The sequence below is a fragment of the Emys orbicularis genome, chromosome 1 (genome assembly GCF_028017835.1).
Source record: "Emys orbicularis isolate rEmyOrb1 chromosome 1, rEmyOrb1.hap1, whole genome shotgun sequence".
NCBI classification, from domain to species: domain Eukaryota; kingdom Metazoa; phylum Chordata; order Testudines; family Emydidae; genus Emys; species Emys orbicularis.
In genome coordinates, this window is record NC_088683.1 from 64,437,071 (window position 1) to 64,462,138 (window position 25,068).

General features: G+C 42.0%; 1 protein-coding gene across 3 annotated transcripts in view; it reads left to right on the forward strand.

Annotated features, from left to right (window-relative positions):
* The window catches only part of MON2 (MON2 homolog, regulator of endosome-to-Golgi trafficking), a 169,665-nt gene that overhangs the window by 70,062 nt on the left and 74,535 nt on the right, over positions 1-25,068 (forward strand). For 2 of the 3 annotated variants that reach the window (XM_065399746.1, XM_065399738.1), the window contains exons 12-22: positions 3,224-3,456; positions 5,070-5,151; positions 7,123-7,304; positions 11,586-11,698; positions 12,413-12,517; positions 12,911-12,991; positions 13,077-13,150; positions 13,228-13,318; positions 14,721-14,822; positions 17,379-17,489; positions 18,722-18,897. In XM_065399746.1, coding sequence (XP_065255818.1) covers positions 3,224-3,456; positions 5,070-5,151; positions 7,123-7,304; positions 11,586-11,698; positions 12,413-12,517; positions 12,911-12,991; positions 13,077-13,150; positions 13,228-13,318; positions 14,721-14,822; positions 17,379-17,489; positions 18,722-18,897 — 1,350 coding nt within the window. The remainder of the gene's footprint in view (positions 1-3,223; positions 3,457-5,069; positions 5,152-7,122; positions 7,305-11,585; positions 11,699-12,412; positions 12,518-12,910; positions 12,992-13,076; positions 13,151-13,227; positions 13,319-14,720; positions 14,823-17,378; positions 17,490-18,721; positions 18,898-25,068) is intronic. The other variant, XM_065399755.1, reaches the window with a different exon arrangement.

Here is a 25,068-nt window from a genome sequence, read left to right on the forward strand (position 1 = left end):
ACCCTGCTGGGCAGAAGCCCCTACTGCACCACCCCGCTCGCATGCCAGTTGGGCCACCCCTCTTCTAGACCATTCCTGACTGGTCCTTGTCTAACATGTTACTGAAAACCTCCCATGATGGAGATTCCTTAACTTTCTTAGCTAATTTGTTTCAGTGCTTAACTACCCTTACAGTTAGGAAGTTTTTCCTAATGTCTAAACTAAATCTCCCTTGATACAATTTAAGCCCATTGCGTCTTGTCCTGTCCTCAGTGGACAACCTTTTATGTGCTTGAAGACTGTTATGTTCCCACTCAGTTTTCTCTTCTCCAGACTAAACAAACCAGTTTTTTTTTTTTAATCGTTTCTTATAGGTCATGTTTTCTAGACCTTTAATCATTTTTGTTGCTCTCCTCTGGACTTTCTTGAATTTGTCCGCATCTTTCCTGAAGTGTGGTGCCCAGAACTGGACACAGTACTGCAGTTGAGGCCTTATCAGAGCTGAGGAGAATGGAAGAATTACTACTTGTGTTTTGCTTACAACACTCATGCTAATACACCTTTACCCCAATATAACGCTGTCCTCGGGAGCCAAAAAATCTTACCGCGTTATAGGTGAAACCGTGTTATATCGAACTTGCTTTGATCCACTGGAGTGTGCAGCCCCGCCCCTCCCGGAGCACTGCTTTACCGCGTTATATCCGAATTCGTGTTATATCGGGTCGCATTATATTGGGGTAGAGGTGTACATCCCAGAATGATGTTCTGTTTGTTTTCCCAACAGTATTACATTGTTGCCTCATTTAATTTGTGTCCACTATAACTTCTAGATCCTTTTCTACAGTATTCTTTCCTAGGCAATCATTTCCCATTTTGTATTTGTGCAGTTGATTATTCCTTCCTCAGTGTGTAGTACAGTGCTTTGCATTTGTCCTTACTCAATTTCACCCTATTTATTTCAGACCATTTCTCCAACTTATCAAGATCATTTTGAATTCTAATCCTGTCCTTCAAAAGCTCTTCCAACCCTTCCTAGCTTGGTATCATCCACAGACTTTGAGTGTACACTTTATGCAATTATCCAAACCATTTATGAAGATATTGCGTAGAACCGGACTCCAGGCCAATCCCTGTGGGACCCCACTTGATATGCCTCTCCAGCTGGCTGTGAACCACTGATAACTACTCTGAGTATAATTTTCCAACTAGTTGTGCGCCCATTTATAGTAGGCTTGTCTAGACTGTGTTTCCCTAGTTTGCTTATGAGAACGTTGTGTGAGACAGTATCCTGTTACAGGACAGTTGGTAGGCATGTATTGCTAGAGCTAATCAGCCTAATTTTCTGGATAGGCTGCCTAGTTGTTTAAGCCTTGTCATAGGCAGTTCTGGCTAAGCAGGATCTTTAAGGTCTCCACCATAATATCTGACGGCTTTGAGTAGGTCATATCCTCCTGCTGGTCTCTGATGTTGCCCCTGTGATTACTTTGCCAGTCAACTGTGCTCAAGCCATGGCCTCATTGAATGTTTGAATGCCAAACTGGGCCAACATACAAATACACTCTCTTTCCTTTCTTGCTTTTGGGGTAATCAGACCAAGTTTCTATTTTGTTTTCAGCCTCTCAAGTCCCTTGTATAATTTTTCTCATAGATGGAGAACAAGTGACTGATCTGCCTTACCCTGAGCAGTTGAAAGCAGGTGTGGGATGGGAATGGAAGGCAGTCTTTCCCATTTGTGCTTCCCAGAAGCAAGTTATGGGGGATCCCTCTTAGTATGCATACCCAAGTTCCCTGTCTTCAGGGAGGATGCTAAAGGGAATAGCTGGGGCATCTGGGTAAGAGGAGTAGTAGTGGATGGTGCAGGGCGGTGGTATATCTGGATGGTGGGCTAGAGTAATAATGACTTAAGTAATGGGGTTGGTGAAGAGGCCTGGTGCAGCTGGATAAATTAGGACAGTTGAATGGAGAGCTGCCTGAGGTATCAGGTGGTGGTTGTTGGGGCAGCGGGTAGTTTCTGGAGCAGCACTCTCTCTCCTTGTGCTGGCTTTACTACTGCCACCACCCTTTGGTCCCTGCTCTCTTTTCCGACTGTGCTGACCAGCTCTGTGCTGGATTTGAGGCAGCAGGGGAATAGCAAGGGGAAGGAGAGGCAATGAGGCTGCAACTGTCAAATAAATAGTGATGTTTTGGTCACATGATATCCAACAGTGAAGAATGTAATCATGAACTTCGTACAGTAAATCCCAAAAAAGGCAACTTCTTCACCAACACAATCTTCAGAGCAGCAAGATTTGCAGTCAGTATCCGACCAAACTGACAAGAAGCTAGGTATACAAAAATGCAGATACTATGTTAAGTACAACACAAGAGAAATAAAATCTCATGATTAAATATCTTGAATTTTTAGATACATTCAATGTACTTTAGGAGTCTTAAATGGAGCTTGTGTGCATGCACTCGCGCACTCTGTTTTATGCTTACAACATCCAATCAAATTCAATATTATAGTTTAGCCAGAGACTGATTATCTGTTTTGATGGATTGCAGGCACTGGGGTCTAATCCAGATCCCTTGCTTATCAGTCAGTTGCAACCTCTAAGTGATTCCTATTCTACCTCTACCTCTACCTCTTCTATGGCTGCAGCAGCTAGAGTTGTCTGACACAAATGGCTCAGTGAGGGATGAGAAATATTTGGTTACCCTCCAACATATTGCCTAGCTGTGGTGGGCCTGGGCAATAACTCTTCATAGGAACAGACAAGCAGTGACGTCCACATGACATAATCTTACTTTTTGTAATTTGTTCATTTTCTGGTGGTTTTCTGAATTATTACTTTTCCGTTGTTTAAATTCCTTAAATCTGTAAGTGATACATTTATGGTACTGTGATTAGTTTTGAGTTAATACAATAAGAATAAAAATGAAGTGATTCATTCAGAAATTGGTCAAATATTTAAGAAAATTTCACTAACACAAAGATTCATTGACATAGATATAAAATAGTCTCACTATCGTAGTAGCTTTATATTTAGTCATATTTTAATTAGTTTTGGGTGTATTTGGTGTAAGAATCTTTTTTTGTACCTCGTTAATACCCATTTAGGATATTACCACGTCACCGCTTGATAATTTAATAGTGGGTAGTGGGAGTATTGTCAATTTATTTGATCAGATTTTCAGTATTGTTCATTCAATTACTTCATCAGTATTGCTGTTAAATATTTTTGTAATGTTTTTAATCTTTCAGCCTAGAAATGCTGGATAAAGTTGAGCCACCTACAATTCCTGAAGGTTATGCCATGTCTGTGGCTTTCCACTGTTTATTGGATCTTGTCCGTGGTATCACTACCATGATTGAAGGAGAGTTGGGACAGGCTGAAACAGACAATCAGACCATGACTGAGGCAACTTCATCACCAACACAGCCTTCGGAGCAGCAAGATTTGCAGTCAGTATCTGACCAAACTGACAAGGAGCTAGGTATACAAAAATGCAGATACTATGTTAAGTACAACACAAGAGGAATAAAATCTCATGATTAAATGCCTTGAATTTTTAGATACATTCAATGTACTTTAGAAGTCTTAAATGGAGTTTTATAGAAGCATCCTAGTAGCTCCATTATAAAGATTGCTTGCAGATTTACATTTAAAGCAGAGGAGCAAAATCCTCTCTTCCATACTTTATTTTAATTTAGTTTCTAAGTTTTATATACTAACTTTTTCTTGGGGCAAATGAATTTAAATTTTGGTTACATTTTTCATAACTTTGACAGAACACGCTTTTGAAAATCTCTTTTTGAAATTTTTTCCGAGAACATTTGAGTTTCTGTAGCTGAATGGCCAGTCTCTAGAAATTCTTGACTTGTGTGCATGCACTCTCACACACTGTTTCACGCTTACAACATCTCAGAAATAACCCACTTTTTCAATTTTAAGTTATTTTCCTTTTTTGCTATACACTATTTTATCTGTGCAGGAAAAAGGCAATAGAACAAGTTCTACTAGTTAGTTCTGTTCTCCAGTACTACCTGCTGCCTCCCTGAGTCCTCAACCCGGCATAGCACAGAAACCCTGGAAGGTCAGGGAGACATCCTGGTCAATACCGGTATTGGGATGGTAGGATATATGGCTTGGAGAAGGAGGTCTCTGGCTGCAGAGGACAAGATGGAGGTTCTGGAGAAACAAAAGTTAAATGGGGCTATGAGTAGGGAGTGGAAAGGGAGCCTAATTAGAAACATAGGGGAAGAGGCAGAAACAGCAATGATGCAGGGAGCTGATTGGTGCAAGGAGTGGTAATGAGCCCACTCCCTGGGCACAAAAAGACTGGGCTCCGATGGTATTGCTGCCTAGTATGCCAGGAAGCTGAGGCAGTAATGCTGCAGGGAGCAGAATGCCTCCATGCTAAGGCGTCAACACTCAGTACTGCTTTCCCAGCTATGGGAGTTATGGGCATATCATCAGGATGGGCCAGGGCATCAACAAATCCAGAGCTCTCCATGGTGCTGCTGCCACGGCTCCACAGGAATACATGCCATGATGCACCTTCGTGACATGCCAAAGGTCGGGGCAGGATGGGGAAAAAAACCAATATGGATAATGTTCAAGTCCATCGACTAGGCAGATGCAGGGGGTCCGCTGGCCGCCCGCTGCGGCTGGGCAGATGCAGGGGGACTGCTGACCGCGGCTGGACAGCTGCGCTGGGTCCCCCCGCCACAGCTGGGAGCTCCAGCCCCCACGCAAAAAAGTCATGGAGTTCAATGAAAGTCATGGATTCCGTGACAGAATCCTAGCCTTAGTTATAGGTTGAAAATGCAAGGGAATTGGTTAAAAAGGTAAGGAGTCAGAGAGCAATGATTGATGACTTAACTGGCAGTTTCCCTTAATTTTTAATGATTGCATGGTGATATTTTCACTTCAGCAATCTTCTCTCAGATGTAACTACTTTTTTGTTTAGGGGAATATAAAAATAATTTTGGCCTATACATTACTAACCTAAAAAAGATCTAACAGCTAGCATTTGTGCATTTGTTCCAACCGTTATTTAATAAACTTCCAGTATCTATTAGCACTATAAAATCTTTTTCTTTTAAGTTAACAGAGCTGTTTGGGAAGAAATGGTGAATGCATGCTGGTGTGGTCTTCTTGCTGCACTGTCGCTGCTTCTTGATGCCAGGTACTCACTCTGTGTTAATTTTTGCTGATCCTTCATAGGTTATGTTCACAATTCTGTCCAAAACTGATTTTTTTTTGGAACCTGCCTAGTTGGCTGGTGTGGGGGAAAAAGCTGTTCACAGGAAATGGGGAAGGAATGATTTGTGGTGGTGATTGTGATTTAAGAAAGGACAGTCTGGCCTTGCAGGAATAATCTTCCTGATGATCCCCAAAAATCTAACATAAGCCCTAGTTCTATCTGGAATGAGAAATCATTTTATCAGAGAAATTATTATTATTTTTTTTTACAACTTTTCATTAAGGCCAAGTTACAATAAAACTTTAACATACTATATTGTATGTTACTTATAACTTAATCAGGATCAGGTTAATATTCAAAGAAACTGGCTGAAGATTCTGGCCTGATGGCTGGAGCACCCTGTTCTCGCTAAAATGGGTGACCAAATTTCTAAATACCTATTCTCTTTTTGGTGCTTCTCTTGTGTACATACTTGGTGTGAAAGCTTCTCCATTACAAGGACAGTCCAAATTTTACTAGACCACGATTCCATAGGCGTCAGGGATCACTCCTGTAGCTGCTAACAATAAAAAAAAAAGTAATTTGTCGTTCTGTTTAAAATGTGTATCCTTTACTGGAGCATTAAGTGAGCAAATGAGGGGATCTCTAGGAAGCTGGCATTTTGTCATAAGATGAAACTATTTAAAAGCTTCCTACCCAAACTCAAATTCCTGGACACAACCACCACATGTGCAAGTATGTTCCCCTTTCCCCTCCAAACACTCCAAAAGAGTGCTTCCCTAGTAGCAAAAATAAGATGGATTTTACCTAGAGTTAAATGCCATCTATAAACTAATTTTATATTAAAAAAAAAAAAATCGTCAGGCGCTAGACAAATTGAAGATGAATATTCCCTTTCAGTTATAGAGACCCTCCCATCCTGATCAGTGTCTTTGTACCAATGTGTCTTCCAGTTTTTTTTCTGGGTTGTTTTCTTATCAACATCTTTTTCAGTAAAATTTTTTATACATCTTAAAATTTAAACCTTTTGCTCCCACTATAACTGGGTTATAAAAACAGATAAGTTCGTGGAGGATAGATCCATCAGTTGCTATTAGTCAAGATGGTTAGGGATGCAACCCCATGCTCTGGGTATCCTAAGTCTCTAAGTGCCAGAAGCTGGGAGCGGACGACAGGGGATGGATCATTCAATAGTTACTCTTTTCTGTTCATTCCCTCTGTAGCATCTGGCATTGGCCACTGTTTGAAGACAGGAGACTGGGCTAAATGGATCATTGGTTTGACCCCAAATGGACGTTCTTATGTTCTTAGCTTCCTCCTGGGTCAACTCCTAAAAATGTGGTTAAAAATCTAGTGAGAACCACCTTGTATCCAGATTTCACAGAAAAATGTTTGACTTATAAAGATCCCATCCTTTTAATATTTACATTATTTACATTCATACACACCTCTTGGTATGACTTCAAATCGGGACCCAATTAAATTAGATTTTTGAAGATTTACGTTTTAATTACTTATTTAATCATTTTTACACTAGCAGCTGGAATCTTTCAGTACGGTGAAATGATACCACTTAAAGGATAAAAACCGTGATTGTTTCCATTGAGGGATTTATTTACTAGTAGCTATGGTTTTGCAATATTTTTAATTAGATATTTTTCTTCCAAAAACCCTCTTGACTCCTCATAAACATTCTTCTGATGGTAGAAAGCTAATTTAAAAAAATTACACATCCACTCTACACTCCTTATGCTAAATCATTCAGAATAGAAGAGCTATGTAATAAGAATTAGAGTTCCAAAATGTTTTTTTAATTGGTTAAATTTGCTCTTTGACATTTTCAGTGTTGACAGTATTGTATATGAATTATTGCTGGCTTTTACCATCATACGTCTAACCAGCTGCTTATTTCTATATAATGATTATCTGACTTGTACTTTGTACTTTTTTCAGCACGGATGAAGCTGCCACAGAAAATATTTTAAAAGCAGAATTGACCATGGCTGCACTTTGTGGAAAACTGGGTCTTGTAACTTCAAGAGATGCCTTTATCACTGCCATTTGCAAAGGCTCCTTGCCTCCTCATTATGCCCTCACTGTACTGAACAGCACAACTACAACTCTCTCCAGCAAATGTAAGGGTATAATTAAGGCTAAATTGTATACTCATTTGTTTATTTAATCTTATTTCACACACTACGTTAACCCATGCTTAATGTAAAAAATAACCTCAAGCCACAATGATAAACTTGGAGTACTTTCCTTTTTCATGACATGACTGTAAACATATGTAAGTTTTTAGTATCTGCTGGCATAAAATGTTTGGCAATGTGGTATGTAAAACTGAAAAAGCTGATACTTCAAATTGATACTCGTGACTCTGGCCCCACTGTGCACGTGCTGGAGCCTGCCCACGTGCAACACTTTGCATGATTGGGAATTTGCTTTATTTATCCACTATAAACTTTGAAAAAGAAAACTGTTTTTGGTTTAAAAAATAAAAAATAAAAAGTGATGTGCAACTGACATTTCAGGTATTGATGCATTCTAGATATAATGGCTCTTATGCCTCATCCATTGTATTCTGAGATTATCTATTTTTTTAAAATTACATTTAAAAAAATTGCTAAAAGATCTTATTTATTCTTTGCAGAAAAGTTGACTCAACATACATATTTTCAAGAAAATTATAAGCATTATTTCTTACGTGTTTTTACAGAGCACAAAAATATGTCCAAAATAACCTGTTATAGTACTCATATTTTTTGTAACTCCATGGGTTAGATCATATTTACTACATCTGTGAGTGGAAGGGACTCTCTCCTACCTTCATGGAAGTTGGGTTTAGCTGCCACGGCAACACTATTCTCTACTCTCCCCTGCTATCCTTCGATCCCACCAGGGAATGCCTCAAGGTTGAGGGCCCTTGCATGAACAGGAGGGCCCTTGCATGAACAGGCGATAGGCCAGGGGTAGGAGGAGATACAGGTTGCAAATACAGGTAGTATAATCCCTCCACCCACAGTGCAAAATCTACTTGTAAATTGTTAAAGGCTAAAGCTGTTTTAAGCTTTCCTACCGATCCCTGCACTTTGCACTATAGTCTCTCTCCTTATGAAGAGTTTTCTAGACACATTTACAGACTGGGGAGTCCTAACAGCATGTCTTAAATGTAGCTCACACCTGTTGGGCAACTAGTGGGGGAAGAAGCCTTCAGAACCAATGTGGAAGTACAGGGTACTTGTGTCTGTGTTAGATCCCATGAGGTGTATGGCTTCTAGGGAAGAAGCCACTGATGTTTCTTGGGGGACAAAAGCAGAAATATACACACCCCCATTTGGAATGATCTGGGAAAACTCTGATTTTTCCTTTCCTCTTTCCTTCGTGAGGTTTTCCATAGGAGAGGATGATCTGGCCTATGTTGCAATTGGGACCATTAGCTGCCTTGTCATATTATGACTATCATATACTTATAGGTAGGGCTATGTTTTAGTCATGGGAATTTTTAGTAAAAGTCACGGACAGGTCACGGGCAGTAAACAAAAATTCACAGTCCGTGACCTGTCCATGACTTTTACTATATACCCCTGACCAAAACTTGGGTTGGGGGGACTGCCCGGGGGCACTGCAGGTGTTGGAGGAGGGCGGCCTGGGTACTGGGGTGGGAGGGCGGTCAGTGGTGTGTGGCCCGGGACCCCCGCTGGTGCTGAGGGGGAGTTGGCGAGGCCAGCAGAGTCCCTCGGCGCACTGTCTCCGCCCAGAGTGCTGGCTTTGCAGCTCTCATTGGCCGGGAACCACGGCCAATGGGAGCTGCGGGGGCGGTTCCTGCAGGCGGAGCAGCGTGCAGAGCTGCCTGGCCATGCCTCTGCCTAGCGAGTGAGGGTGATGTTGCCACTTCCAGGGAGCCCTCCAGGTAAGTGCCACCCAGAGCCTGCCTCACCCCATCCCAGGCCCCTACCCCCTTACACACCCAAACTCTGCTGCTCGGGGAGGGGGGCATGGTGGCCCGAGAGAGCCCCAGCAGTGGCCGGTGCAGAAGTCACAGAGGTCATGGAAAGTCACAGAATCCATGACTTTCTGTGACCTCCGTGACAAACTCGCAGCCTTACTTATAGGATAAGGAGAGAAGCCTTGTCTAACCTGGAGATTTGCACCATTGCAACTTGTTCCACTGAATCATTGTAATTTATAATGGTGCATTGCATCCATATTAGCTCTGGTGTTTTGAGCGCATCGCTGCATAGTTTGCAGATGCAGTATTGTAGTTACCTAGCCCATAGTTCTCGGTACAGGTCTCAAAGAAGGAGCTTCTGGGGGTAGCAATCTACAGTTAGAAGGCAACGTACCAATTTTTATAAGAACGTGAACAGTATCAATTAGAATTTTTCAGAGTATGAAATATTTTGTAAAATTAAATGGCATTGTTACTGCATTAAAATATTTTTAATCTGGCTTAATATTAAATATTCTTTAAAGAAGATTGAATGTATTGCATTTTGTCTACTACATGAATTAAATTTAGGAAGCTGCAGAAGCTAAAAACAAAGTGGTGAGGAGTACAATAGTCTTTGCACAGGTTGGTTGCAGAAAGGGACTAATTATCTTTATAGCTGTAATAGGACAGACTGAGGTGCCCTCCTATGGCAGGCTGCAGCACAATAGGTGCACCTGTCTGTTTCCCCAGTGCAGCTATGAAAAAAAGCTCAGTCTCTTTCACTGTCCAGTCCAGAGTCCTGCCTCTGGGCATAAATTATTCAAATACATGTACAATAGTTTATATAATCCTCATAGTAAAACCATTCTTCGAATTCCCACAGTAAAACATATCAAGTACAGTGATTTTCCATTTCCTTCTCCAGGGACATCACTTCCAGGTGAGTCACCCACCCGTGAGTCCACCAGCACTTAGTTTCCAGTTCCTTTCTGCCCTTGCACCAAGGCCCCACTCTCCTGGCTGTCCACCTAAAAGTAACCAGTCTTATGATTCTTCTACCCAAAACACAGTCCAATGACTCAACCTTTTCCAGCCTCCTGGTACTGGCTTTCTGGGTCAGCAGGCTAGCAACTCTGTTAGTTTCCTACCAAATCCCTCCCTATTCCCAGGGAGGGCCTGCAGAGCTTTTTGCTCTCTTCAGAGTTCCTGTCTGTGCCAGGCAGCTCTCACTTCCCCCTTTCCTTTCTCCTTCCAGGCAGCTGTCACCTGTCCCTTTCCTTGCTCTTTCAGTCTATACTCTTGGGCAGGTCTCACCTGCCCTTCTTTCTCTTCCCCTTATATGGCCCATGTGCCACCTTTTAACACCAGTTGGGAGGCAGCTAATCAATCATTGGTGCACTGGCCCTGCTTTCTCTTAAAGGGGTCAGTCACTCTATGACGCTAGCACTGTACTGGGGAGGCCTAGTGCAGCTTCAGTATTTTCACTTTGAATACACAAGCTACAGTGGTGCAGAGTGACTCAATGCATGGTAACCACAATGAGCCTTACACAGAGAAAATGCAGTTTTGACAGCATTGGCAATGCTTGTGCTCCATTAGAAACATTTTGAATGTGGGTATGAAGTATATTGCAAGCATGACAAATGGCTTATTATGGTGTTTACAATACCAAAATCCTCCAGTGCAGATAAAACTAAAGGAGGACATGTGGTTTGTCATTCTCACATGAACTGGTATTTAAAAGGAACTATCAACCTGAACTTAAGTCCCAGTCAGTTTAAAGAAAAAATTAAAATAATTTCTGGTACTAACCTCCAGAGTCCCTCTCTGAGTTCAGTGGTTTTATAATCCCTTCTTATTTTTCAAATGTTTCTCGTTTTGTGTGTGGAAAAGCCACACATACAAGGGAAGGTGACTGACTAAGAACTATACAGAAGAAATAGAGCAACTGAGTATGCACAAAGTAAACAAAGTGGAAAAAATAGAGCAAAGTCCCTTTTTCTAATCTCTTCCCATTCTTATAATAATTTTGGGTAGTGTTCTTTGAATGGCTTTTGCACATTTCCACTCTTATGCATTTAGACTGTCTAGGCGGCGGCGTTGGCACATCCAAAGAGTGGGAATGTGCAGAGTCCATCTCAAACACTAGTTACTGCCTTTATTTCTTTTAACAATAGTTAGGTACACATTTTTGAGGTAGAAGTGAGATTGTATAAGGTCCTTTTAAGTTGATGGTTTCCCTTTCAAAATGAGTATCTGTTATGCTGCAAGTCCTATGCAATAATAAATGTAAGTGAGAGACTATTTTTACCTATAAAATAAAGTGACATATTGACACTGCTATAAATATAATCTATGGGCTCAGTCCTGCAAAGTTCTCAATGGGACCACTCATGTGAGTAAAGTTACTACTTATGTGTTTGCAGCCAAGTTAATAGAATATTTACTGCATTTTACATGAGGATTTTTCTTTGTTCTCTAGCTTATTCTATTCAGGGGCAGAATGTTCAGATGATCAGTCCATCAAGTGAGTCTCACCAGCAAGTTGTAGCAGTAGGGCAACCGCTAGCTCTCCAGCCACAGGGAACAGTAATGGTAAAGTACAATTTCTAAGTAACTTTTTTTCTGTTGAATTGCTTTCTTTTTCTGTATCTGATTCTCTCTCAATCCCTTTCTTCCTATGTGATTCCTTACTACTACAATGAACTGAACCTACTCACTATGACTAGCTGGAACTCTCTTGTGTATTTACTTGTAGCAGAGATAATGGATAATCTTTTATTGTAACAAAAGGCCCATTTACTTAAAGTAGCCTCCTAATTTTTTCATAACTGGGAGAACCTGTGGATATGAAAGATCTGTTATCATGTAAGAGGTGGCCACTGTGGCTCTTTGTGCACTTGAATGACCCATTATCATGACTATGAATGTCAGTAATGGGTGCCCTTTGTCCCCCTCAACTATGGTTTAAAAACGGTTAACGTAGACAGGGTCATATGATTGAACATCCATTTTTTTTTTAAATGTCAGACATCTGGAGAAACAAAGTGTCTAATTTCTGGAAATAAAATTGAAAATAATTTGACTCTCTTTACACTGTCAAGCTATTCCCAACCCTTATTCAATTGGGAATGGGGGACCAGTTGTTGAAAGCTGTTGAGTTACTTCCCTGGTATGGATGCATCACATAAGTGCAGATTTTTTATTTAATATATCATTAAATATTTTTTAAGATATTAGTGATTTTACTAGGAATGCCATTGATTTCTCATAATACATAAATATAACAATGTAACATGTTCTGTCTAGCTGACTTCAAAAAATATCCAATGTATGAGGACATTACTTAACTTGGCTCACTGCCATGGAGCAGTTCTTGGTACATCATGGCAACTTGTCTTGGCTACTCTACAGGTATGGTGTAGGTAATGCATGTATTGCTTTTTGATTTGTTTGTTGTTATAATTTGGGGTGGGTTATGATTTCTAAGATGTGGGCCTTGTTGATTTGAACACGGCAACATACGCTTAGATTGTATTTTACTCATTATATGTTCTAATGTCCATAAAGAAGTGCTCTAGCACTGTCCTCTGAACTTCGTTTGTTGTATCTGCCTGAGAGAGCAGGTGCAGGCTGATTGTTCTCTAAAAGAGTAGAAGTGTTAGCTTCTTCTCACAAACTGATGAGGCTTTTCTCATGGAACTCAGAAAAATATTTAGAGATCAGATATCTCCAAAAATACAAATATAGTATTTTATATTCATTGATCTGTATAGTTCAGTTAGAAATTCATCCTTTATATTTCAGCATCTCGTATGGATTCTGGGTTTAAAGCCTGGCGTTGGAGGTGCCTTAAAACCCGGGAGAGCTGTAGAAGGACCCAGCACAGTAAGCATAATTGTTCATTCTGTAATATAATGATTGTGCAATACTTTCTCTTGCAATCTACAAAATACATTTTTCTGTCCCTTAGGTTCTAACTACAGCAGTTATGACTGATTTACCAGTTATATCCAATATACTTTCAAGACTATTTGAAAGCTCACAGTAAGAGACATCTTCTTATGATCTAAGTATTTGTTTGTATCAGCGGTGACAGTGTTTTGATAGCTGGTATTTTTCAGGTACCTTGATGACGTGTCTTTACATCATTTAATAAATGCCCTTTGTTCCTTGTCTCTGGAAGCTATGGAAATGGCCTATGGAAATAACAAGGTATAAAACACTTTGTTATTATTTTTCAGATATGTATTTGTAAGATAGGCATCAGACTCATGTTTGTTGTTAAGCTAGATTAGTGTTTTTTAATATCAAAATAAGCTAATGCTACATATGATATGAGCATAAAATTAGCACATTAAGACAAGGAATTTTCTTCTCTGAACACTTGTGTAGTATTTTTATCATGTTTTCTAACATTAAGCAATGTCGAGCATTTCCATTAATAATCAGGTTGTAGATGGATGAGTTTTTAAAAGCTTTGTAGATTTCAGAAAGCTAGGATGTTGTGGAATGACATGGTAAGCTCTGGGATATATTAAAATGTTCCATTTCAACCAATGTCTTCTAAAATGCTTTAAAACTAGTTTGACAATTTTGGTTTAAAACAAAAAAAGCACGTCACTACGTGGGAGTCCTGGGGAGAGAAGTGGAATGACTTTCTGAGCCCGCTACCCCCCAGAGATATTTAAGGAGCTTTAGGGGTGAGGATTTCCCTTGAGGGGTGTGGTATTAGGTGGTGTGTTGCTTGTTCTTTTGCTTTGGTAGTAGTGTCTTCAGGAGAGAAGTAAATACAAAAATGATTAAATGATTTTTGGTTTATTATGTACTAAAATTATAAAACTGGGAGAGGGGACTTCAAAATGCAAAGAAAGGAAATTGAGTTAAAATAGTTTGAATTTAATATTAACTAAAAATGAGAACAAGGAACCTCACGTTAAGGGGAAATAGTAAAGTGCACTCTGCAGCATAATTATAATGTGGCAGCCATTTTTACTATGTGGTGATAGTTAATTTTTTTTATAGTTGAGCATAAAATGCTATTGTTTTGTACACAGATCAAATGAATGGGAGATTGATTACATCTCTTCAGGAACTTACAACTTTGATCCTAAATCTAGGATAACAGTAATACGAGCTTTGCTAAATGTTTAGATAAAATAATCTCTACTGTTGGCATTTATATATTTCAAATTTAAGTCTGTTACGATGGAACAGAAATCAGATTCTTTTGTTAGTAAAGTGTGTTCAGATTTTCTGTTGGGAAGGATAGCATTAAAAGACATTATTATGCAAGAGAGAGAGCTTTGGGAGGGATTGTAATACTCATGCTACTCAAGCAAACTCGGTGTATCAAAAAAGGAAAAAACTGTTACCAAAGGGGAGTGTTTGTCTCTTTTCCTATCCCCTTGTGGCTGGTAATAGCATAGTGTTGCTGCATCTGTGGAAACCTCCCAGTCCCATTTAGCTGCAGTGTGAGGTCTGTGACTTCCATAAGTTGTCAAATACAATTACTGTAATGAATGGAAAAATCTTACCAGGAAATCAAAAGAAGGGGAACATTTCTAAAATTACACTAGGTATCTCTAATCATGTGTTTAAATTCCATTTTACTTAGGAACCATCTCTTTTTGCTGTTGCTAAACTGTTGGAAACGGGACTGGTTAACATGCATAGGATTGAGATTCTGTGGAGACCTCTGACTGGTCACCTCCTAGAGGTAACTGATTTGTCTTATCATAAATACTACTATATATAGCTCTTAGTAAAATCTTTCTATTATCTATCTTTCTGCAAGGACTTAACTAAAAATGTAAAAAGAAGCATCAATATTCTAAATGTAACTTTTGATCAATCTTCTTAGTTTTAGCTTGTCTGACTTCCTGTTTCTAGAATGGTGTATATCTCCTTTACCTTTAAAGGTGTTATTGGAATTGTTTATTTTTTTTCTCTACAGTGTTAAATATCTGCCTTTATATATTTTAAGCATGTTAAGATAAAGCAAAATGATTATCAGTTTAACATTTTTATATACTGCTTGCACCTCAGCGAAGTTTAATTCTGGATTCATGTAGCGTATTGGGTAGTTAATGTTCTCAAAATGAAGTTGAGCACATTTCCCTGACATAGTAAAGCAATAATCACTATTCTGGGTTGGCCCTCTTCAGCATAATCCCTGGGATTCAACTCATCTCCAGAGCCTCTCATCTTCCCCTGTGAGGAAGAATGAGGGTACCTTAGTCTGCAAAGACTTAAGACAAAAGACCCTTTTTCCTACAGGTCAGCTCAGTGTATCAGCCATCTCCTGGGTCTTTTACTCATGTTTTCCTTCAGGAGCTGATCTATTACAGGCTCTTGCCCATGCGGGACACCAGTCACAACTTGAAATGAAATGACAAATTCCACTTATAAACAAACATTCTTTTAAAGTGCTGCCTTAATCCTTATTAACCTAAAATTGGGCCTCCGTGATGTTATGAGAAAGATGGATAACACATAGTGGACACCCTGCCAGACTTCCACTGAGGGGAAAAAGTCCTTCCTGATCCCCAAAACTGGCAATTTGGTCCGATTTCCCCTTCCACCCAGCATCTGCAAAACATATACTTCAGTGGTATGTGGCAGGGAGAGCAGGAGCAATCCTAGCAGTGTGCCTGGGATTAGAGCCCTGAAAATCCGCGGGTATCCGCTTTATATCCATGGATATCCGCGGACCATTTCTGCTGATGTGGAGCCCAGCTGGGGAGCCGTGGCGGACCCTCCACCTGACGGAGTGGGGGGAGCACTGAGAGCAGCCCCCGGCCGTATCCCCGCCCCCTCGGCTCCCTGCCTGGCCGAGGTCAGGTGGAGGGTCCACGACTCCCAACCAAGCTCCGGCAGTGGGGATGCCTGGGAGCCTCAACCTGGCCCCCAGTGTAGAGCCCTACAAATCCGCGGATCCGCAGATAATTTTTGTGGATCGGCTGCGGATACACATTTGTGTATCTGCGCCAGGCTCTACCTGGGATGTTTTACAGATAGCTGGGGGTAAAGGGCATGAGAGCCACCCTTCAAGCTTGACTAGTGAGTGGTAGACGGGGTGGTGGCGACACTTCTCCACTCCCCACTATCCCATCCCCAGAACAGTTGAATCTGCCCTTCCCTTTCTCCATCTTCCCTTGACACAAGCATTGCCTAACCCTGACAGTCTCATACATCCCTATCCCCACTGAGAAGGGGTTGGTGCAGCATTGTCTTTACAAGTCACTGAAGGCTCAAAACAGTTTTTTCTTGAGACTGACACAGATATATCAAGTATGAAAGCATGGAGAACTGCTCATGGTATGTTTGCACAGCTTTGCAGAAGATGGTATGCATTTGTAGTGTTTTAATTTCTCTGCACTACAAATAGTGATTTATGAAAATTTAGAATTGGGCAATCTTGATGTGAGCTACATCAAGAAACAAAGGCAAGTCAATTTTGAGAGGCCAGTGAAAATTTAGTTTCTCTTCGATTTATGGCATTATACCTATCTTTTTCTCAAGGGTTTGAAAGAAGAATGGAGTGTCGTCTTCACATTATATTTCTTAACATTTGTACAATAATTTTAGGTTTATTTAAATGTGTATTTCTATGTACGACAAACCAAACACAGACATACGTACACACACACACACACACACACACACACTGGCTTTTGTTGGTCACTTCCGTACTGTTACATTAAGGAAATTTTTTGCTGTACTAAAAAATAGATAGTGAACCTGGGTATGTTTCACAACAGTTCAAGGCCAAGTTAAATGAAAATGAGTTACAGGCACACCTTCTAGAGCAGAATTTGGTTCTTTGTGTCAAACCATTTTTAAGCTACCAATATCTAAATTAGCAATGATATGTATTGCCTTTTCATTTAATTTGTGAAACTATATTTTGTTGAACTGACTTGATTTTCACATTGTTTACTTCTGCCTCTCTCCCTGTTGCTTCCTCTTGTTTCCTTATTCAGAAGGTAAGCTTTTCCTACAGATGTGTTTTCATTATTAAACTTAGTCTTAACGTTTGAGGACCTTACCACCTGATTGATTGACAGAAGCAGGTTGTTTTGAGAAATATAGGAAAAATAGTGAAATACAGAGGTTTCAGCTGTTTGTCTTATTCTTGTAAATTAATATTTGATTATCATCATCATTTTAAAAACACTACGTAGTTTATATATCCAGTTTGAATTGTGAAAGTTTACAACTCTTCTTGGTTTAAGTGAATGTAGCTTTAAATAAGGCTATGCTGTATCTTCAGGTCTGCCAGCATCCAAACTCCAGAATGAGAGAATGGGGTGCAGAAGCGTTAACCTCTCTCATTAAAGCCGGGCTTACATTTAACCATGACCCTCCATTATCACAAAATCAGGTAAAGTAAGTTTTGTGAAATGATTCTTTCCTTTTCTAGAATTCATAATGAACATGAAATCAGAGTCTTCCCTACAGGTAATTCAACAAACCGGTGGCATTAATAAAGCAGTTTTACTATTGAGTTTATAAATACTGTAGATGGAACTTTGTGCGTTAGGTACAGAGATCGTGCATTCTGATCAGCTACAACCTCCTTCCTTTCACACATGGAGAACAAAGAATGATGTTGCTAACTCACTGTGTTCATGTAGTAGAACAAAATGTGGACCACCGTCATCAGTACAAAACAATTCTAAAATGGTTAGAGGAATATAGAAAATTTTAACAGAAGGCACAGGATTACAAGATACAGTTTATACACCAAAAGAATCTATCTTTATCCTGTCTCTCTATATAAAGCCATTATATGAGAGAGAGAGGAAGTTAGCTGATTTTTCCTACACATACTTTTTCTTTTTCTCTTCAGCTGTTTTTAAATTTTTTCTGTCTCCTATTCATTTCTCGGCGTTTAATTAAAAAAAAAATTAGCCCTTTTCTGTTATCTTACTCTGTCCCAGAGGCGTAGCGAGCGCCCTCCGTACCCTCCGACCGGAGCCAGAGGTTGAGCAGTGAGCAACCCCTGCCCCCCCCCCCCCCCCCCCGGCTGGAAAGTTGGTGCCTGTAGCTCCAGCCCCAGAGTTGGTGCCTATACAAGGAGCCACATATTAACTTCTGAAGAGCCGCATGTGGCTCCGGAGCCACAGGTTGGCCACCCTGATCTAGCATGTCTTTGCAGTTATCAAGATGACAATTCCATTTACACTGCACAAAGTTTCGATGTGGCTGAAATACATTTGGGTCTAAAAGAGTAACCCTCATACTGGGGAATAGTTGAGAGAGATGCATCTTGATCAATCTTTGTTCATGTTTGGTGCTTATTTTTAAATAATACATTGCAATCTTTTAATATACTGTTACATTTCCTAAGTTTAAACTTCACCTGCAAGATTTAAAAGTATCTCCAAATTTGTTGGGAAATATAATACTTTAAGGAGGGAGAAAAAACCTATACCTTAAAATTATTTTCAAAAGTACCTAAAGAAGTTAGGTGCCCAGCCTCCCACTGATGGTTTGTAGGCACTTTTGAAAATCCCACTCTAAAAAATGCAGATTTGTACTGTGTGGCTTCATTAGGATGCATTATAATCTGTTAGTTATTACTCTCCTTGCTGTTTCTCTATTTATTTCTAGAGGCTGCAGTTGCTTTTGTTAAATCCATTGAAGGAACTGTCAAACATTATTCATCCTGATATCAGGCTCAAACAATTGGAGTGTGTATTACAGATTTTGCAGAGTCAAGGTGACAGTCTAGGACCTGGCTGGCCATTAGTCCTTGGTGTCATGGGAGCAATCAGAAGTGATCAAGGGTAAGTGGTTGATATAAACCTGATATAGATAAGAAGAGCAGAGAACTCACCATTTACTAATATTCATAATTGTTTTTAGTTATTTCTGTGTTCTGAATAGCTGGACTCCACAGAAAAGAAGTTTTGTTTAAAGGCACAGATTGTCAGCTTTCTACTGAATTACTCTTTCAAAAGACTGAGAAAATTCACTTGAAAATCTGCAGATCTGTACTGATAATGCCATTAGTATAAATGTTATGGAAAGGTTGGTGCTTTGAAAGATGTGTTTGTTAGAGAGAGACTTATGCAGGGTTTGTTACCGTTTTATATTACTGTGGAATTAAATACATTTTGATAGTAATAGTGAATTTTGACAGTAAAAATACTGATGAATGATTAACTTTAAAGATAAATTTTACATTAAACCTGGCAGATTATTAGAGGCAGAATTAAACCCGTGGTCTCCTAAAATACTACAAACAAAAACATGCCAATTCCCACAAAATATCTAAGTGATTCACAAGAGAAATTTGTAGGCCTTTTCCACTAGCTTATGAAAATACATGCAACAATAAAGAAAAAGGCCAGAGGTGATTTCCGTTCCTAAGTACCTTCATTATAGATGTCCTTCCTTTTATTCTCTTAATCAAGACAGAACTTACTTTATAATATCCCGGCTCTGTATATGCACCCTGTTGGAAGATGAGAAATATTAACAACTAAACTCAGAAAATGTTTAATGGTTTCTCCCTCTGGGCCATAGAGCAATCGCTACATAGTGTTGATCTTAAATTATTTTAATAATCTCTGTTTAGAAGCCTAAAAAACAAGTAGAGAGGGCAAGAAATGAGCCACAATTTTGATACAGAGAAGTTAAGTAAGGTGCTTATTTACTCTCTCATAACACAAGAACAAGAGGCTAAACATTTAAAATTATTAAAAGGAAATACTCTTACAGAACTCATTTCTTCACAATATCATTCAGATCAAGAACTTAATAGTAATAGAAAAATATTAGATGTTTAGATATTCTCATTATTCTTATAAGATAAACTACATAGGAGAAAACATTTGCAAAGGATATAAACCCTCATGTTGTAAGGCATAAACCAACCACTGACTGACAGGGTTTAGGGGGAAAACCTTCCTTTATAGACAAGTTATCCCATAATTGTCCATTATGGGGTTTCTTGTGCATTCTTCTGAAGCATTTGGTACGGGAGCATTGCCGTTGCGGGAGACACGAAAATATGGTTCGGTAATTTGATCCAATATTGAAATTACAAAAGAAAATTAGTTCTTCTTCAAGTGCTTGCTCATGTCCATTCCATTCTAGGTGTGTGCATGCCCATGTGCACAGTCATGAGAGATTTTTGCCTTAGCAGTATCCAGATGGTCGTGCCGTGCTCATGCATTGGTATATTAGGCGCTGCCAACCCTGCCCTCTCAGTTCCTCCTTACCACCTGGGACAGTTGGTCAGAGCTCCTTGTCTTGCATTGCAAGAGCATTAGAGATTCTTCATAGCCCATTGTCTGTCTACTTTGTATATAGTTTGTAGGTACTTAGTGTGACAAAGTTCCGAGCCTGTATTGGTGGGTCCTGCGCTTCTGGGCGGATTCAGTGGTCTCAGAAACTCGATAAGGCCCCAGTGTGACCTCCCTTTCTCAGTGTAGTGGCAAGAGTCACAGCCTATTGAGTTACTTTCATCACCGGCCTGTATGGGAGATGGGAAGGGGGAATACCCCACAGTCTCTGTTGCTCCGTAGAGCTCAGTAAGCGCAGTTCAGCCCCCTGCCTGGACCGAGTCCTGCTTCCCTTCTCCAGGGGATCTCTCTAGAGTATGGCAGGGGAGAGAACCCGGGCCCGCCCTCTACTCCAGGCTCCAGCCCAGGGACCCTAATGGTAGCAGCTGTTGGCGACTTTTCTTTCATCACTGATGCTGCTTTGATTCCCTGGGCCACTTCCCCCGTGGTCCCCTTTCCCTAGCTTCACCCTTACCTCAGGATTCAGCAATGCTTCCTCTCCTCCAGCTCCTTTCAGCTTGGCACCCCGGAGGCCACTGGAAGGAGAGCTTTTAAACAGTATAAGTGGGACCTTGATTGGTTCTAGCTGTCTCCATTAGCCTACCGGCCTTAACTGGTTTATTGGCGTCAGGTGTCTTAATTGGTCTGGAATAGCCTTTGTTTGGCTATCCAGAGAACAGGGACCTGCTCATTCTGAAGGCTGATATCCCTGCCTTCAACCACTCTTTTATGTTCTTCTGGTCTGAATCTGTCACATTAGTTAGCCATTAAGTTAAGTGTTAGGTTAGTTTGTAGTTAGACCCGGCTGGGACTTTGCCCTTGAGCGGGACATGCCCCTTTCTCCCGGCTTCAAACCATACTCATCATGCAACAGGCTGATGCTTATTAGTGACCCCCATGCCAGCTGTTTGAAGTGCTTCGGGGAGTCCCATAGAAAGAACAAGTGCAGAATCTGTAAGAGCTTTTGCCCCAGAACCCAGAAGGAGCAGGATATCCACTAGAGGGCCTTCCTCATGGAAGCTGCACTTCGTCCTGTGTTGGAGCCGTCCCACTCGGATCCCACACCGCACACTTCAGCATTGGTATGGAGCGCACCGCCGGCACCGTTCCCCCTCGCCGGTACCGAAGAAGCGGCAAAAGAAGAGCCCCCTGGCACTGGAGGGGAAAGGGACCTCAGGCAAAGGACCTATGTCAGGCCATGTGCCCGTCACGGGGGTGCCACTGAGGTCAGACCCCCGGGAGCCTAGCCGGGGATCTGACTCCCGGAAGTGGCAGGGGACCCCGGCTTCTCCTCAGGTTCTCGTTGCCCGAAGCGGCTCCAGCGGCTAAAGAGCAAGTTGGCTGACCGGTACTGCAGACACTGCGCCAGGCTTGATAAGGCCCCAGCACCTAAGGGCAAGCCAATCATGGGACCACCCCATAGGGCAGCGGAGCACCCTTGGACCCCAGACCGCAGATGTAGATCACCATCTCCGTGGCCTAGGATCCTGGCACCGCATCTCCAGTCCCCGACACCACACTCTCCCGCTACAAGACATGGGACACCAGAGTCTAGGCACCGGTCCTCCTACCACCTATACTGGCAAGCTTCCCATGAAAGATCACTATGGTGCAGGTCACCCTCACTCAGATGGTCTCTCAGGTGTCAGTCCCCACTGGGGCGGGATCACTCCCTGTCATGGCACCAGTCTCCATCCCCCCCCCAGTATCGCTTGTCGGGCAGTCACTGATCCTCACCTCACTGGTCGCTGACCAGTGTCAGTCGGCAGACTCAGGCCTTGATGGCTCTGCCCTGGTCGCCAGAAGGGCAATGGTCGGACTTGGACCAGGAGTTCAGCCCCTCTCCAAGGAGGGGTGATTTACCACCAAGCTGCTAAGCCGGCGTGGCACCTGCAGAGATGGCATGGCAGCAGGGAAAGTGGCCCGCTCAATGGCCATACTGGAACCTGTGGGGCATGTCCGTGATGTTGGTCCCATATTCCCACCAGTCCTCCCTGGCGGACTCGGACAAATCGCCCCCAGCACAGCTGGCACCGGAGTTGGAGTACAGTACCGAATCCGACGCGGAGGCAGCGCATCAAACTCCAGCACCTAAGGAGCCATCCCCAGAGAAGGGGAAGGGGAACCTCCCCCTCCCCCAGCAGTGCACTTGTCGTCGTCATCTCCGGACAAAGCAGTGGCGGGTCCCTCTCAAACGGGCAGCCCCTCCCCCTCCCACCCACCATGGCCTGGGTCATGCTTCCCATCCACTCAGGGGTCCTTAAGATTGCCAAATCACTGTGGCAGACCTCCTTTTCCACCTTCTTAGAAGCAGACAGAATCGAACAGAAGTGTTACCTTCCTGTGAAAGGGTTTAAATATCTGTATATGCACCCTCCAGCGGCGTCACTGGTCTGTCTGCCATTAATGAAATGGACAGGCAGGGCAAAGTCAGTGGCACGCCGAAAAACAAAGACACCAAGAGACTGGACAAAGCCCTGGCTGGGATGATTTAGTTGGTGTTAGTCCAGCCCCCTGCTCAAAGCAGGACCAGGTGACCTCCTGAGGTCTCTTCCAACCCTGGTATTCTATGATTCTATGGACTTACTTGGCAGAAAGATTTATTTGATGGCAAGCCTGCAATTTTGGATGTCTAACCACTAGGCCCTGTTAGGCAGGTACAGTTTTAACCTGTGAGACTCCCTTAACAAATTCAAGGAGGCCCTCCCACAGGACCGAGCTCAGGAATTCACCACTTGAGTGGATGAAGGCACAGTGGTGGCAAGGGGAGTCCTTCAAATGGCCTGGGACGCTACTGACTCAGCGGCTTGTGTGGTCACCTCTGTGTTGGCCATGAGGTACAGCTCCTGGTTGTAGTCCTCCAGGTTATCCCATGAGATGCAGGCCACTATACAGGACCTCCTGTTTGAGGGGGATGGGCTCTTCTCCAAGCTCACGGACTTGAGACTCCATGGCCGTAAAGACTCCCGTGCCACCCTCCACTCCTTGGGCCTTCATACTCCTTAGCAGGCCAGGAAGTCGTTCTGCCCTCCGCCTCCACAGTCTAGGTCCTCGGGTACTCCCCGGCTGAGGACCTACATGGTCTTCCCATTTGTCTTCTCAGCCTGGCCCTTCCAGGAACCAAGGAGGCCAGAAGCAGTCATGTTGAGGTTGCGCTCGAGGACGACACCCCAGTCACCTCCCAGGATCCACACTCCCACGCTTTCCTCTACTGCCTCTGCCCCTTCTGGTCGGCCTGGTCTCAGCTGACCTTGGACTGTTGAGTGCTCAAAGTAATATCCTCAGGTTACACCAGGGGTCTCAAACTCAAATGACCACGAGGGCCACATGAGGACTAGTGCATTGGCCCGAGGGCCGCATCACTGACACTCCCCCTTGCTGCCCCTGGCCCTGCCCCCACTCCACCCCTTCCATGAGGCCCCGCCCCTGCCCTGTCTCTTCTTCACCTTCTCCCCTGAGCGCGCGGCTCCCCGCTCCTCCCCCCTCCCTCCTGTAAAGTGCTAAGCGCCACCAACAGCTGTTTGGCGGCTTGGCGGTGGGAAGGGCCTGGAGGTAGGCAGAAAAAAAAGGAAGAGTAGTATAGTATTAAAATATAGTATGCTATTAAAAGTCAATTTATTAACTTCTTTATTAACTTCTTTAACTGTAATGTGAAAAGTCAGTGCAAATTTTGACAGTCATTTCATTTTTGGCCACTTAGCTGGCAGTGTTTGGCATCAACCAGAGCATCAATATTAGGTTTGATATCCTGAGACGAAACCAATCTCAGTGTTGCTTTCAAATGTTCATCAGTAAGCCTTGACCTTAACACAGATTTGTTAATCTTCATGGAAGAGAAAAACTGTTCACATATATATGTACTTCCAAACATTGCCATTATCCTTGCAGAAGCAGAGAATAACATGGGAAATCTTTCTTGTGAAAGAAACCTGTAGAATTCTGGAATTCCAGCATCTGTATACTTCTGCTTCAAAATGGTGTCACACTGAAGCTCCACTAACTCCATCTGCATTTCCTCTGCAACATAGTCAATTTCAACAGCAAATGGTGTGGAAAAAAGTTGAAAATGTGGTTCAAGTGCCTTGATATCTTTAAACCGCACATCAAACTGTTTGTGTCAGTTAGAAATGATCTCTGCATATTCTTTCAAGAATTTGGGTTCAACTTTTCCTAAGGAATTCAGAGTCGAGAAATGAACCAAATTGCCAGCAGTCAGCTGTTTCCCCCACAAAGTAAGCTTGACTTTGAATGACTTAACACTGTCATACATCTGTGTTATCACCTGTTTTCTACCTTGAAGTTTCAAGTTCAGTGCATTCAGGTGATCAGTTACATCTGTTAGAAAAGCAAGGTTGCAGATAAAAGTGGAATCAGCAAGCTGTGGAACCTCCTTGTTTTTCATTTTCATGAAGGAATCAATCTCCTCTCTAAGTGCAAAAAAAGCTTCAAAACATTTCCACGACTCAGCCATTTAACTTGAGTGTGATACAAAAGTTCCCCATATTCGCTGTCCATACTTGCTAGAAAAGAAGTGAACTGTCTGTTGTTCAGCCCTCGTGCACATATAAAATTAACAGTTTTAACAACTACATCCATAACTTCCTTCATTTGTAGACTCTTACTACACAGGGCTTCTTGGTGCAAAATACAATGTATACTGGTGAAGCT